Raw genomic sequence first — 15,529 nt, 5'->3', positions numbered from 1 at the left:
TCATTCGTAACCCCTTCCGCCCACCGTCATTGTAGATCACCCTGCAAACTGCACAAAAGAGGAACCGAGGTGACAGTTCCAATTCAGGCCATTTTTGCGGTGAGAAGCGAAAGAATAGACCCCTCTGTCAAAACTGGGGTTCCAGGAGGGACGGGGAAGGGGAAAGAAGGGTTCGGGAGCGCAAACTACAACTCCCAGGGGGCCTTGCGCGGCCTACGCGCGCCCAGGGCGAGGGGGCGGGCCATTGTAAGGAAGAAGGCTGAGCGTCCCAGGGTTCCTCTCCGACTTCCTGAACGCGAGCCTCGGGCTGGGCGGTGCTTAAGGTGGGCGGGGCGGCGACTACGCCGGGCCTCGCGCTTTGTGTCCTCCTCCCTGCGGCTCCAGGGCCCGGGACGCCGGAGGGGGCGTGGCCCGCGCGGAGGTTGGTGGGGGCGCGAGCGCCGCGGGACGTGGGTGACGCGTCCGCTTCCAGCTCAGCGGTGTGTGAGGTGTCGCGGCCCCGTCGGCGATTGGCTGTTGGAGCGAGTTCGCCGCGGCCGTTGGTCGCCGGCAGCACGGAGCGAGAGCCGGGGCGGGCTGGGGGGATATGGGGCGGCACTGGCGGCGGCGGCGGCTGGAGGAGGCGGGCGCGGACGAGCCAGCGGCCGCGGCAACACAGGCAGTCGCGGGAGTCCTCCCGTGAGGCCCCCCGGTCGGCCCCGCCGTCGGCCCCGCTCGGAGGGCGGCCAGCCCGCGAGCCGCTGAGGAGCCGCTCCCCCGGCGCCGCAGCCCTTCGGACTCTCGGTCCCATTCTCTCGATCCTGCTCCGGTTCCTCCATCTTGGCCTAGGCAGTGGCGGCTGCCGGGAGGATGTGCCGCCTTCTGGCAGGGGGAAGAAGGAGGAGAAGATGAAGAAGTACCAGCGGGCCTTGGCCCTGGTCTCCTGCCTCTCTCTCTGCTCGCTGGTCTGGTGAGTAGCCGCGACAAGTCGGGAGTTCCCCGGGAGGGGGTCGGGGGAAGAAGGAGCAGCCCAGGTCACACCCCCAAGTCCCCTGGCTTTTGGGGTGCCGGTCTCCGAGGTCCCAGTGGAGCGACACGCCGATTCCTCTGATCCTCTTGCGTTGACGGGCTCGGCTGCACTCTGCGGGAGGTTTCCTGTTGTATTATGGAATTTTCAGGGGCTCAGTGAGAGGGAAAAGGTGCCGGGTGAAAGGGACCACCTGAGTGCCTTTGTGCTCAGTCACCCTGCCCCTGGGATACCGCGCTGTGTTGGGGTGGTGTTGAAGCTAGAAGCCAGGTAAGTCGCCCAGGTGTGCTGCCAGTCACTTGCCTGCGTAGTGTGGCGAGGACGAGCAGCTCGTCGGATGCCATAGGTTCTCGACCTGCGATTTAAAAAACGTGAGTCGTCTGAAGGGTGAGAGTAGTGGACAAGCTGCCCTTCTCCTGCCTCCCTCTCGCAGTCTCTCTGGCCTCAGGTACGCTTGGGGCTGCTGCTTTGGAAACTTGGGGGAGGGGCGTTATGAAGTGCTTTTTCAAGGGGTAGGTGATGGGAGCCCTTAGTTTAGTAAACAGGGTGACTTGGGTGTAGTGACCACCATAGTTCGTGGTGGTGTGGCTTGGCTTGTGCTCCTGAGTTATGGGAGGAAAAGTCCCGTATTTGAAGGCCGGAAGAGTGCTTTGCCCCTCGTGGAGTTTCTTTTTCATCCCTGCTACATTTGTTTTTGTTTTTGGCGGGGGTGAGGGGCTCTATGAGCATTTATCAGTCAAAGGGCTGCTATGGTTGTATTTGAAAAAGCCATTCTTTCCACCCTGGGAATTTCTTCTAAGATGTGTGACGTTTACTGCCAGAAAAGATATCTCTTCCGTGGAAGGGACTTGCTGTTTGCGATATTAAAATGTAGATAAGCCAAGTCTCTTGTTTAACTTGTTTCTGCAAAAACAATGTTTTAATTTTTGCGGGTGTCTGAAGGATGCTGAAGACACTGAAGTTTGTCGAGTTATTGCTGACATAAAGTAACACAGAAATAAGGGGAAAAGAAAAAGCTGGTTTAGCTAATTTTGAGTGGAAGGCTGGTGGAAGTTTTAGAGAACAAGAAATTTTGTCTCATTCTGGACCCATTTAATAAGACCATTGTCATCCCCTACCTTCTACTTTCTAGTATCATGTTGGATCAAGAAGTGCATGTAGGAGTGAGTCCATTCACCCCATTTTAAATTTAAATTTATAGATGAGATACTGAAACCTTGTATTCATAATACATCTTTTATTGATGACTGCTTAGTTGTTTGTAGATAATTTATCTTTCTGCAAGGTCTTGCCCATCTTTAGACCATGTTATTCTTCATTAGCACTTCCTGAAATGACTGACAGGGCAGAAAGGTTACAGCATTCATCCACATTTAAAACACACCAGTTTCTCTTATTTTTAAGTCGAAATATTCTTGACAGATAACAATGTAAATTTCAGGTATTGCGACATGCTGATTTGATACATTTACATACTGTAATATGATTGTCATCTTCAAGACCTCTATCAAGTAATGTTATTTCTTTCTTTGTGGTGGGAATAATTAAGATTGCATCTCATCAAGTTGGAAGGTTTCATGCAATGTTGTTGTCTATATTCATTATACTGTATGTTAGGTCACAAGGGCTGACTTATCTACTAGTTGCAAGTTTGTACCCTTAAACATTTTTTTAAATTTAGTTAGGTGGTAAAGATTAGACATCACACTGTGGTTCTAAAAATCATTTGTGGATTTAAATCAACTGTGTGTCTATTTGTGTAATTTCTGACTGTCTTTTGCTAAAGCTAACTTCAGTATGGTTTCTCAACTTTATTCATTAGTGATAGTGAGGAGATTATGACCCTTTAGAGATAAACATCAGCCCAATATTGAAAATGTACTCATAAAGTCCTGTAAGGTTTTTTTTAACTCCCACAGTGAAAGGTGGGTTGATGAGGATTTAAGAGAATGAAAAGTTTAAGAAAGTTTTCCTTAAACAATTGAGTTAGTGTATTTTGAGATTTGTTTGGACTGCCACATTTAGAGACATTTTATTCTTTACTGAAGCTATTAAAAGGCATTAAAATCAGGTTTTTTTTGGGGGGGGAACATGGGTGTTATGAGATTGGAGAAGAGGAGTAGTGTGCTGGTGATTGACAAAAAGGGTATGTTGTGCCTTTTGAGACTCTTGAAATACTGACATTACAGCACTGACACAGCTGGAGGTCTTATACTTGCTACAGTCTGTTCTGTTAGACCATTTCCCAACATCTCCATTGCCACTTAACTGATGCATACCTAAAGCCACTTTAGAGTTAGAAAACAGGTTTGGAGAAGAGTTGATAAGCTCCTCTTAGTAGCTTTGTTTTTGGTCTGCTTTGCCATTCATAATTGTCCCAAAATTGTGTGATCCATTTCTTTTTAAAGTTATACCATTTTTGGGCTTCCCTGGTGGTGCAGGGGGCTAAGTCACAGCACTATGAAGCTATCTGCAGCCACTGCAGCACGAGTTCGATCCCCAGCCAGGGAGCTAACCCACTTTGCACAGCAGACCTCTCCTGTCTTTCCTGCTGCTCCTCTCAGCAGTGTATTTCAGTAGATTCTCCTATTCTGTTCCCCACTCTGTCTCTGGTGAATCCTCTCACCATCCGCACCTCAGTTGTACCCCAGTTCTTGTGTGCATAAATAAATCTTTAAAAAAATAGTTATACCATTTTGTAGATTTATGAAGACTATGTATTTATACAATATTCTAGTTTTTGAGGTTCTTCTTCCTCATCTTATAATATTACTGAATTTTGGTATCACCTTTTGTACTATCTATCTTCATTATGTTCCCCTTTCCTTTTCTATTCAGTGAGAGTCCTAACTTTAGATTACTTTCACAGAAAACCCATCCTACTCATCTTTTTAATATATTTTTTTATTTTATATATTTTTACATCATTTTTCATTTTTGCACAATGTGTGCATTTTCGTCATGATTATAGTCCCCATACAATTCCCACCCACCTTGTTTCATTCTACTCCTTCTTACCCCCCCACCCCCGTTGTGTCTCTGGTTTATAGTTGCTTGTTGATTTTAATTTTTACTTTATTATAATTAGTCTTTTTCCTGGTCCCTTATTTAGGTTTTCTAAATTCCTGCTATGAGTGAGACCATTGGTATTTTTCTTTATCTTTCTGGCTTATTTCGCTAAGCATAATCCCTTCCAGTTCCATCCATGTTGCTGCAAATTGCATGAGTTTATCTTTTTTGATTGCTGAGTAATATTCCATTGTGTGTATGTACCACATCTTCTTGATCCAGTCATCTATTTTTGGGAATTAGGGTTGTTTCTATAGCATAGCTATTGTAAATAGTGCTGCTATAAAAATAGGGGTGCAGGTGCCCTTTTGAATTAATTTTTCTGTGTCCTTTGGGTAAATACCCAGGAGTGGGATTGCTGGATCATATGGCAGCTCCATCTTTAGCACCATCCTACTCATCTTACTATTCATTCTGGTTGCTGTTTTTTCCTTTTGCATACTCTGTGTGATTCTTTATTAATACTATTTTAGGCATATATGTAGTGTAGCTGCAGCAGCACAGAGAAATACTGATAGCTAATATTTGTTAGTAATTTTTGTGTCAAGCCTGTGGTACTTTATACATTTTTGCATCTTAATTTTTCACCACAGATCTGTAAGTATTATTTTAACTTCATTTTGTGTTAAATAGTTGAGGAAATGGAGAAGTGAAGTAATTTGGCTAGAGGAAATCGGAGATTAAGTTTAGACCTTGGTTCTGAGCCTAGGCATCCTGATACAGAGCATAGACCCCCCCTGACTGCTATGATCCTTTGACTACAGGTCAGAAGGCCTGTATTCTAGATGTAGTTCCATTACTTACTAGATATGTCTCACTGGATGTGTGCTTAGTTGACATGTGTCTTTGGATGTGTCATATATACAATTATTTTTTATTTTAGTTCCGATATCCTAAAAGTGAAAAAAACTAATTCATCTCTCACAGGGTTCTTGGGAAGTTGAAATGAGATAATAGATTTGATAGATCTTTATAAGACAGTAAGTGTATATTTTCTATACATTTCATCATGCAATCATGCAACAAAGATTTTTCCCATGTTTATCACATACTAGCTGTTGTTACGGGTATTGAAAACCTGAAAATAGGATCACTAACTTACCCTGGTTTTAGTACTCAATGGTCACATCCTAGGAATCACCTACTTTAATTTCCTGACTTCGCTGTAACAAGTTACCAGAAATGTAGAGAGTTGAAACAACACACATTTATTATCTTTCAGTTTTGAGGGTTAGAAGTTCAAAATAATTCTTAATGGATCTGTACTAAAGTCAAGGTGTCTGCAGAGGAGGGTTCCTTCTTCAGGTTCTGGGGGAGGAATCTGTTTCTTGACTTTTTCAGCTTCTGGGGCTGCCTACATCCCACCCTCTTGTTTCAGGTCTCACATCTACTAATGACTCTGATCTTTTGGCCTCCTATTACAGGGACTTTTGTGATTACAATTGGACCCACCCAAACAATCCAGGATTATCTCTCCATCTCAGCATCTTTAATCACATCTACAAAGAACTTTTTCCCATGTAAGGGATTAGGACTCATACATCTCTGGGTGGCCATTATGCCACCTAAAACACCCCCTTCAGATCTGGCAACCTGGAAGATTGATAATCAGCATAGAGAGGAAAAAAGATTTGGTATGTGCTTTAAGCAGGGGCTATTAAAATTTTTTTGAGTGTGTCCTCTAGTCAGTAAAACCTTGTGCATACACCTTTAATATGTGTTACTTGTTACAAGTTATATACATGTACCAATAGTAGTGTTAGCATACAACTAACATATTAGTATATGTAAAAAAATTACTCAAATTAGATGTTTAAGAAAGATGAGAAGGAAAGTAAAGAATTATATTACTTTCTGTTTGTAGTACCATTTTGTTATCATTTAAAATGGTATTAATATTTGGTGAGAACTATGTGATTGATTAGATTATTTTCTATCATAATGTGGATGAAGACTAGCTTGTACTAGTTAGAAGTCTTAACTTTGCCCTTTTTTTGTTGACTTGTGCTTGCATTATTAATTTTTGCAGTCTTTGCAAGCTTTTTTTCAAAGCTACTTCTCATTACTTGAGAATCAGTTTAGTTCAAACTAAATAGTATAATCCCCAAATCTACTTTAGTTGGGCACACATAAACTACCATGAGTCACATTGTGCTGGAAGTAACCCTCACTGTTTGTGGAACACACAGATTCCTTGGGTTTCTGGTTGTGTAGCCCTTGTTATTGTTGTTCTTCAGACCAAGTATGTCCCTAGATACTCTTGGTACAGCTTAACTCATTTAAAAAACTATATTTTTTAAAGTTGTTTTAGGTTCCCAGTAAAATCAAGCAGAAAGTACAGCGATTTCCCTTATATTCTCTGCTTGCACACATTCATAGCCTCCTCCATTATCACATCCTCTACCAGAGTGGTTAAAATTATTTTTCAAGACTAAAAACTTACTCTTTTCTTCCTGCATTCAAAAAGATTATCTTGAAGCTTCTGTTTAGAGGGAATGTGAGGAGCCTGCCGTTTAAGGAGTTCTAATTTTTGACAAATGTAAAAGAAATAGTTAATAATAGAGAAAGTTTTTAGGAACACTGAGGGAAGAATTTCTTTCCTAGTTTTGATTTTATCACTAGTGTAGTTCCTTGGGGAAGCTATTTCTCTGAGCTTCAGTTCTCATCCATAAAGTGGTTTTCGGGATAGATAGTTCAAGATGAAACATTTTTGTTTCAGTGAGTTTATCTAAAATATGTGTGAGAAGAGATAAAAAGGGAGGCTAGAATAAGACTTTGAAGAAATTTGATTATTGTGAAAATGAACTCTGATTTTAACCTGAGGGGATGGATGAACCAGTGAAGTAGTTTAAACTGGAGAGTGGGATCAGATTGATCCTTTAATTAGATCTCATGGCGATGAAATGGATTGGAAGGAACAGACTTCAGAGGCAGAGTAGTATTAAGGGGCAGCCACACTAGTAGAGAGTAGATGTCTAAATCAAGGTGATTTGTTTTGTTGGTCTTTTTGACCTTAGTAATTTTCTGAGCATATCACCCAGTTTTCATTGGTTTAATTGGCAATTTCTTGGTTTTTGAATTTTTTAAATCTCTGTACACTGTATTTTAATTTTTCTCTGAAGATAATTTTATTGGTTTCTTGCTTATGAGCAGAAAAAAAGAAACTAGAAAAATATGTAAGCAGCTTTTTACTTTTTAAAATAATGATTGTAAAAAAAAATAATGATTGAAAATGTCCTTGAAAATCCCAATTATCTTTTATTTGGAGAATTTTTTTTCCCCTTGCTTTGTTTCTGTAACCTTTTAAAAGCTAAATCTATTATATTTCTGTTGTGGATAAAATAATTTTCAAAATAAATAAGATAATAAAATAAGTCTTCTCTCTAAGTTATTTGATGACCAAAAAAAAAAAGTTTTTCTTGTTCTGGGAATGTAATTTCAGCATAGTCACAATTAGCAATACTGTTCCTCTTACATGTTTGAAAGTTGTTAAAAGAGTCAGTCTTAAAGGTCCTCTTACAAACAAAATATTTATAGCTGTATGGTGATACATGTTAACTGGATTTATTGTAGTGATTATATTGCAGTCCATACAAATTGTTATATTGTTATATCGTTATATTGTACACCTGAAACTAATATGTCAGTTATATCTGAACTAGAAAATTTCTTGAGGAATTTACAGTCAAAAACTTTGGAAAGAAAAGTTTATCTTTGCTCTGGGATATATGTCCTAAAGAATCCCTAGTACTTACAAGAAATGTTGTTAAATTGTTAAAAACAGTATAAAATTCACTCAGACAAATTAGATGAAGCCACACTGCGTACATAGGAAAAGGTCTGTGAAAGAAGGTATGGTGGGAAGATAAAATATCTTTGTGTAAAACTCAAGTACTTGTATCTAATACAAAAATGGGAAATAAAACTATAATATTCTTTGTTATTTTTTTAAAGACCTGTTTCATAATTACCTTTTTGGATTATTAAACAGTTGAGGATATATTGAATGGATGTAGTTGTGGGGTTGATAGACAATGATAAAAAGCAAAAGATACCAATGCATAATTTACCTTTGGGGGACGGTGATTATTTAATTTTTCAGTTGTTCATGAACTCCTATATTATTCTTTTCATTTTTCTCAGTGATCTGAATAGAGAAAAAAGTCGGAAATTTATTAAAAATTTCAGTGCTTTCTAATTCTCTCAAGTTATCCCTTAGACTCATGTATGAAATACTTTCCTTTAGTAGTTTACATATAACTGGAAAGAAACAAAATGCTGTTTTGTTTTGAACACAAAATGTGTTCAAAATACATGTGCATGTTGCAGATCGTGCCGGTTGTGTTATCTGTTTTTTCAAGGCCATATTTTAAAGTAATTTCAAAAAATAAAATTGTCTTTGTTGCAAGTAGATTGGAAGTAAGAATGTTCATCTCTTGGGATAAACTTATTTTTCAAAGGCAGATTTTTTTTTGAAAGAAAATTTGATTTCATTTAGGACTTATTTTTGTAATGAAGCACTAAAGTCATTTTACATAAAAGTAACACAGCTTTATTAAATGTTTTGTAGCATTAATGTGGCTCGTAGATTACTAAGGTAATCTTGCGTTTCTTGTTATGGAATGTTTGTAATCGGACAGGAGAAAATATTAAAGCAATGCCTTGCTCATTGTAAGCCCTATTACATAACTTCTTATTCATTAACTCTGGTTACTTCCGTAGAGGTACGATGACCAAGGTGTCAGAGTTCAGAAATAGGAATCCATAAATTTGTTGAAAATATTATTTTTAATAATATGTATTTGGTGTGGTGGGGGATACTGAAAAGGCAGGAAATTTGAGCTCTGCCCTCAAGAGTGTATGCAAGCTGTTGTCAAAATAAAGATATAAGTGTAATGGGCCAAAAAATAAGTTAGAGGTGAGTTGCAATTCATTGCATTATTAATAGCGAACATTTAATGGGTGCTTATTTCTGTTCTAAGTACTTTTATACACTAACTCATTTTATCCCCATTACAACTCTTTTGAGCTATATACCCCATTCTAAAGATGAGGAGAGGCCCAACAAAGTTAACTGAGTTTTCCAATTTCTCACAACTAGTAAGCATTAAGCCAGAACCTAAGTAGGTTGGCTAATTCTGAGCCTGTGCTCTTAATCACTGCTTTTGCTGCCAGTAGGTTGGTAGATGACCTTAAGTAAAATTTTTAATGTTTTCTTATATGAAAATGGGACTAACTGGTTACCTTTACAAACAATGGGTGGTAAATTATTCATGAACCTTTAAAAGATGCTCATGTTTAGGACTCTGACCTTGGAGATTCTTACTAAGTTTGGGATATTCTTTGTGCATTTCAGTCATTATTACTAAATTAGATCAAGTTGGAGATTTTTTGATACTTCTAACCTTCTAATAACTGATTTGATCATTAATGAATGATAAAAATGTTGAATTATTTAGTAAGTGCTTAAAGGAGGGGAAAATTAAGACTGGAGTTGTCAGAGAAGACTTGACTTTAGTTTAAAAGAAACAATGTGTGGTTTATAAGTTATCCTTTTGTGAAATGCAAGTGATTCATGAAATGAAATAAGATGTATTGGTACCACTGATGTGGATAATGCTGTGTGTGTGTGTTTTGGTACTTAATACTTAGTACTTGATTGTCAAGAAGAAAGAGTTATGAATAAAAGAAGTAATGTTCTTGATATGGGTGGAAGTAGTAATATGAAGACAAGCCTGTGTAGGAAGTATGAGGTATACTGTGAGTTTGTGACTGGTTTTGCAAGCTAAGCCAAGGAGTTAGTAAAGATCTAGCAAGGGAAAGTGGTATTTTGAGAATGTTATTTTGATATTATTATGCTAGATATAACTCAAGAAGAGAGACTTGAAGGGATGAATATTAAATAAAAGCAATTACAATAATTGAGATTTGTCATAACAAGAATTTACCTTGGCAATAGATAGGAAGAAGGTAGATTGAGCAGATGTGAGGAAGTAAATGATCTGATTTGGTGATTGATTAGCAAACTGGCAGTACAATAATACATTAGACAGAACAGACCTTGGTATTAGTTTGCCTGTAATCATCTCATGTTCTTCAACATCCTCTTTCACTCCTCCATCTCAGAGTCAAGAGATGCTTCTATGTGTTGTGTTCAGTGCAGGATTGTGGTGGACAAAATAAAGTAGCTATTTTCTTGCAGCATCCTATCTTGGAAAGAATAAATTCTGTTGTTATGAATCTGTGAAATAAAGATCAGTGAGAAGAAAATTCAATTTTTTAAAACTTGGATAATAATAAGAATTGGAGGTATTCAAAAAGAAATGAAAGAGTTGCAGAGAGCTTGAAGGGAGAAGGAACTGTTTGGATGCAAGTGGAATATCCAAGTGAAGAATTTATATAGGCACTTAAAAATTCCGCAGTTCATTCTGCACAGTGACTAACATACAACTTTGATTATGTCAATTTCTTGCTAAAACCTTTTCAAAGACTCCCTTTTGCCTGATAGATAAGTTTAAACCCTCATGTTACAGGCCTGAACCTACTTGTGTAGCTTAATTTTCCAATGTTCCTTTCTGTTGCAGCATGGCTAACCTGCTAGTCTGGTAGTAACTTATTGGGTGAAATATTTGTAATTTGAATTGAAACGGAAGGTTAAAGGTACTGTGAAGTGATTTTTAATACAACTTACGTAGTTTCTTATAGTATATCGTCATTAAGTGTAGCATATGATTTATTCCAGAATTTGTGAGGACAGATTGTGTTGACTGAATTTCTAATGGTCTGTTTAAGATATGAAAACAGTATATACCACAGTGTTAATAAATCCTTCGCATGTTGGATTCATAAAATTGTAGGTCAATTTGGTGAAAAAGTCTCGTAAAATTTGATATGTGGACTATTCTAAACTTAGGAGAACCAAAGAACAACCTTACATCAGAGTGAAGATTAAAGATATATATGCAAAGGTTTGATTTAGATCAAGCACCAGAGCATAGTTTTCTTCAGAGTTTGTAGTTCCATGTGATTTGATTGGGGACTGCTGAGGCAGCTAAATAGAATAAAAACTGGGAGGATAAAGGGACACAGGGTGACCTTTTACCTACCAGCAAATGGACCTAACAGATGGGACGCCCCTTAAAAAGCGCCCAAACTGTTAATAGATTAAGAAAAGTAACTGTCTTTTAATACATTATGATTGAAAACAATAGGATGCTAATTAAGCAAAGGTACTGGGGGTCCAGTGATCTGTTAGTGTTTATCACCAATAATTTGACTGAAATGGCTTGCTTATTATTTATCAATTTCCTGCAAGTCTCTTAAGTACTTCTGTGAATTTTTTCAAATGGTTATGCATAATTTCCATGGTTATGAAAGGTAAATCCTACTTTCCTATGCCTGTGTTTCAGGAAGGTGTCTTTCCTGGAGTGTTCCTCCCCTCCTTTTTTTTGAGGGGCTATGTGGGCAGGGCACTACTTTAAATACACTGCTATAATTGAAGGGTTGGCTTTTTGCTGTTGCGTTATGGATTTGATTTGTACATATGTTTAAGAAGCAATTATTTTTTTATTTTTTTATTTTATTTTATTTTTAAAGATTGATTGATTGATTGATCTATACAAGACTGGGTACAGTCAGAAGCGCGGGAGGGTGAGAGAATTCACCAGAGCCAGAGCGGGGAGCAGAGCAGGCAGAAGGACCGAAGTACACTGCTGAGGGGAGCAGCGGGCGGCAGGAGAGGTCTGCGCGCCATGTGGGACCCTCCTTTGGTGGCCAGGGAGCAGCCGGGGATTGAACCGGCGCTGCAGAGGCTGCGGGCAGCTTCGCAACCCAGCGCTCAACCGCTGCGCCACCGGGGAGGCCCTTAAGAAGCAATTTTTTATTGCCCAGTTCAGTTTGTTCTTTTTCCGCAGTCTGTCACTGCGGGGCTCTGCATTTTCTAACCTCTTATCAGAAACTTTTCTAATACATCATCAAAGCAAGAGCTAATAAGTAAATCACTGCTAAGAACAGAGCAGGGAGCTATCTGTACTAGAGGTGGTCGGTGTTGTGTGAGAGACAAATATAAACAGTTCATTTACATTTAGAGTTGTAGTAAATGCCCATAAAGAGATAGACTAAGGACTGTGGGAATTCAGAGGAAAACCACCAAACCCCACCTTGTGGAAATCAGGACAGTCTCCTTGTTTCCTGCAGCCAGAAAAAAAGAGTGATAAAAATACTGTAATATTTTCCATGGTGGGAAGTGAGAGCAGAGGGAAAACATTCTTCAAAGAGGGAATAGCATGAACTAGATATTTGGAAACATGAGACAACATGCTTTATGTTCAAGAAACAATTCAAAGCAGTTCTTTCTGTATCACTTGAAGCATAAGATGGGAGGCAGGTGGTGGCAGGAAATAAACTGAAGACTTTGGAAATAGAAGAATCATAGAGATCGTTAAATATCATGTGGGAAACCTTGAATTTTGTAATGGAATCTATACAGTGTTAAGCAGGGGAATGATTATCTGATAATTTAGTTGGTTTTGAGACCGTGGAATGAAGGATTGATTTGTGGAAGAACCGAGATGGAAATTGGGAAGCTTTGTTAGGAGGTTATTCTAGGTAAGGGATTAAAGCTTGAGGTAAGGCAGTCTTACAGGGATGGAGAAATGCATTAGAGAAATTTGAGTTAAAATAACTGAGATGGTAGAAGAAGGTAAAAGAAAAGGAGTAGTAAAATGTTATTCAGGTTTCTAACTTGAGGACTCGGTAGATAGCAGTGTTACATGGTGAGATCAAGAACAAAGGAAGAGGAGGTTTGGCAAAGGAGATACTGTGTTCAAGTTTGGATTTAGTTATTTATGGGATGTTTTAGAATGTAAAGGAAGAGAGATTCAACTTTTAAATGAACTTAATTCATTCTCTACATTAGTATAGAGGTAATAGAGGTTTTTAAGGAATGCATTTAGGAGAAGATAGTAAAGGTTAAAGTTGGTAGAAATTAGCTGAAAACTGTAAGAGTAAATGAAATCTCCCAAGAGTATAAAGGGAAGACTGAGACTAGAACCAAAAATTAAGTTGTGAGCAAAGAAAACATAGTAAAGACTCAGAAAAAGTTGGAAAAAGAAAGTGTGTAATTTGACAAGCCAAAGGAGTTTCAAGTGGAAGCAGTAGTCAAAGGTACCACACACAGCAGAGAAATCAAAAAAGGTAAATTCTGCCACAACCATATGCCAGTTTCAGTGGCATCATGAGGGCAGCAGAAATTACAAGTGAGCAGACTGAGGAGTAATTAGAAGGTGAAGACATTAAGAATATAGGTACTGTGTAATACTCTGGAATTTGATAGGTGAAAGAAGATAGGAGAATAGATGGTAACAGCAGCTAACGTTTGAGAGTATATTCTATACCAGGCTAAAAATAGTACATACATTATTTCATTTTACTCATATTAATTTAATTTTGCAATGTTGATATTGAGATACACAGGTTTTATAATTTGTCCAAGATCATGCAACTATTAAATGGGCTAGCCAGGTTTGATATTTAAATGTTTTGACTCAGAGCTCCATACTATAGCCATTGTATTATAAAGTGTCTACATCATGAGGTAAACATTCTCCTCCTTTGTGATAGTTCTTATATTTTTATGTTATACTATAACTAGCTTTCACTGATAATCAATTCTTGAATGAATGGATCAGTGCTATTTCCTCACCTTTCTTTTCATTTGTTGACCAAAAAATACTGAATATGAACTATAGCAATACAGAAAGATCATAGGCTTTGGAGAGTGAGAGAACTTGCAGTGGAGTGGCTTTGGGAAAGTTGACTCTGGAACTTCAGTTTATCAGTAAAAATTAGATTAATCCAAAGGCCTTTACGACTTAAGAAATAAGCAAAACATGACTTTTTTCTCTAGAGACATCAGAATTGGAGTGATCATACTCAGTTTATGCCATACTTTTCATTGTCCCTATTTTTGCTATATTTTATGCCATTACTCTTTTATGTTCTCTCTTAGATCTTACTTTTAGCTACTCCCAATTTAGGCATTTATCCTAGAGCATGTTTGATGTGCTTTCCCAGTCAGCCTTCAAGTATTTATTTAGATGTGTGCTTTCTTCCAAAATAATATTATTTGTTCATATGTTCTAAAATACAAACAAGTGGTACAAAGGTTTTAATCTCACTATTTTTTCCTACTTTCCTTAAACTTAACGATATATTTACTAGAATCATCAAAATTACTTATACATAATTATGATGTGGCAAATGCCTTCAGGAAGACCTGCCATTCATTCATTCAACAGGTATTGAGCACTTTGTGTGTGGGTCCTGCTTCTAAAAAGAGACTTTTATGCCTATGAAGGCATTCTATTCCCTTTGGTTATCTTTTGCTATCCCAGTACTGTAGTCCAATTAGAGTATAGTCTAATTTAGTGACAAATCTTCATTATCTATCAAGGTGAATCACATACCTTTGCTTTTTTTATTGATTTAGTTATTCTTGGGCCACCCCTTTCTGTATCATATTTGAAACAATTGAATCCTGTGTTTTGGTAGGAGTTATATTTGAAGTGGTGAATTGCTTTGGGGAGAATTACTATGTTCACATTGCTGTTACCAGCATTTCATGTATAAACATACTGGGCCTTTATTTCTTTATGATCATTAATAGAGTTAAATTTTTCTCTATAAGTGGTTGTAGGTATTTTTTTTAGATTAATTTCTAAGTTGTTTTATGCTTTTTGTTATTGTTAAGTTTATTTTCTATTACAGCTGTGGAGGAAAATAGTGACTTGTTTCTTGTATTTTTGAATCGAGACAATTCAGAGGCAATGAAATACACAGATCAATTGGATCAATTTTGACAAATGTATACATCTGCATAACCCACACCCCATCAAGATACAGAACATTCCCATCACCCAAGAATATTGTCAGATCATGTCCATTTCTAGCAAATACTCTGAAGTAACCATTGATTGAAATTATTATCATTATGGAACTGGAACTTAATCTATCAATAAATGGATTTATACAGTATTTTTTCTTGTGTCTGACTTCTTTCACCCAGTGTAGTGTTTCCAAATTTATCCATGTTGTTTCATTCATCAGTAACTTTTCTTTTTCAATTGTGGGTAGTAGTACATTGCATGAATACATACCACTTTTTGTTTTTCTCCAATTGAACATTTGGGCTGCTTCAAGCTTTTGACTATCAGGAACACTATTAGGGACTTTCTGTGGACACAATTTTCATTTCTCTTGGGAGGTACCTAAAGGTGAATTGCAAGAGCTGAAACAGATGCGTATCTTAAGCTTCTGGATGTATTACCTTGAGAAAGACACAATAACACTTGTGAAGGATTCTGACCAGGAATACATAACCTAAATCTGGTAATAATGAAACATCAGGAAAGCCTCAAATAAGAACCAGATTACTTAAAAATAAAAGGACTGTAT

The 15,529-nt window shown here is 38.0% G+C and overlaps 1 protein-coding gene across 1 annotated transcript in view; it reads left to right on the top strand.

The window, feature by feature from the left end:
- Positions 1-596: 596 nt before the first annotated feature.
- The window catches only part of SUCO (SUN domain containing ossification factor), a gene marked incomplete at its 5' end in the record, with an annotated part of 71,651 nt that continues 56,718 nt past the window's right edge, over positions 597-15,529 (top strand). The window contains one exon of the mRNA XM_037506471.2: positions 597-949. Coding sequence (XP_037362368.2) covers positions 597-949 — 353 coding nt within the window. The remainder of the gene's footprint in view (positions 950-15,529) is intronic.

Source organism: Talpa occidentalis, unplaced genomic scaffold, assembly GCF_014898055.3.
Source record: "Talpa occidentalis isolate TD23 unplaced genomic scaffold, MPIMG_talOcc4v2.1 talOcc4.12, whole genome shotgun sequence".
In the NCBI taxonomy this organism is placed as follows: domain Eukaryota; kingdom Metazoa; phylum Chordata; class Mammalia; order Eulipotyphla; family Talpidae; genus Talpa; species Talpa occidentalis.
This window is presented reverse-complemented; position numbering and strand designations above follow the sequence as displayed.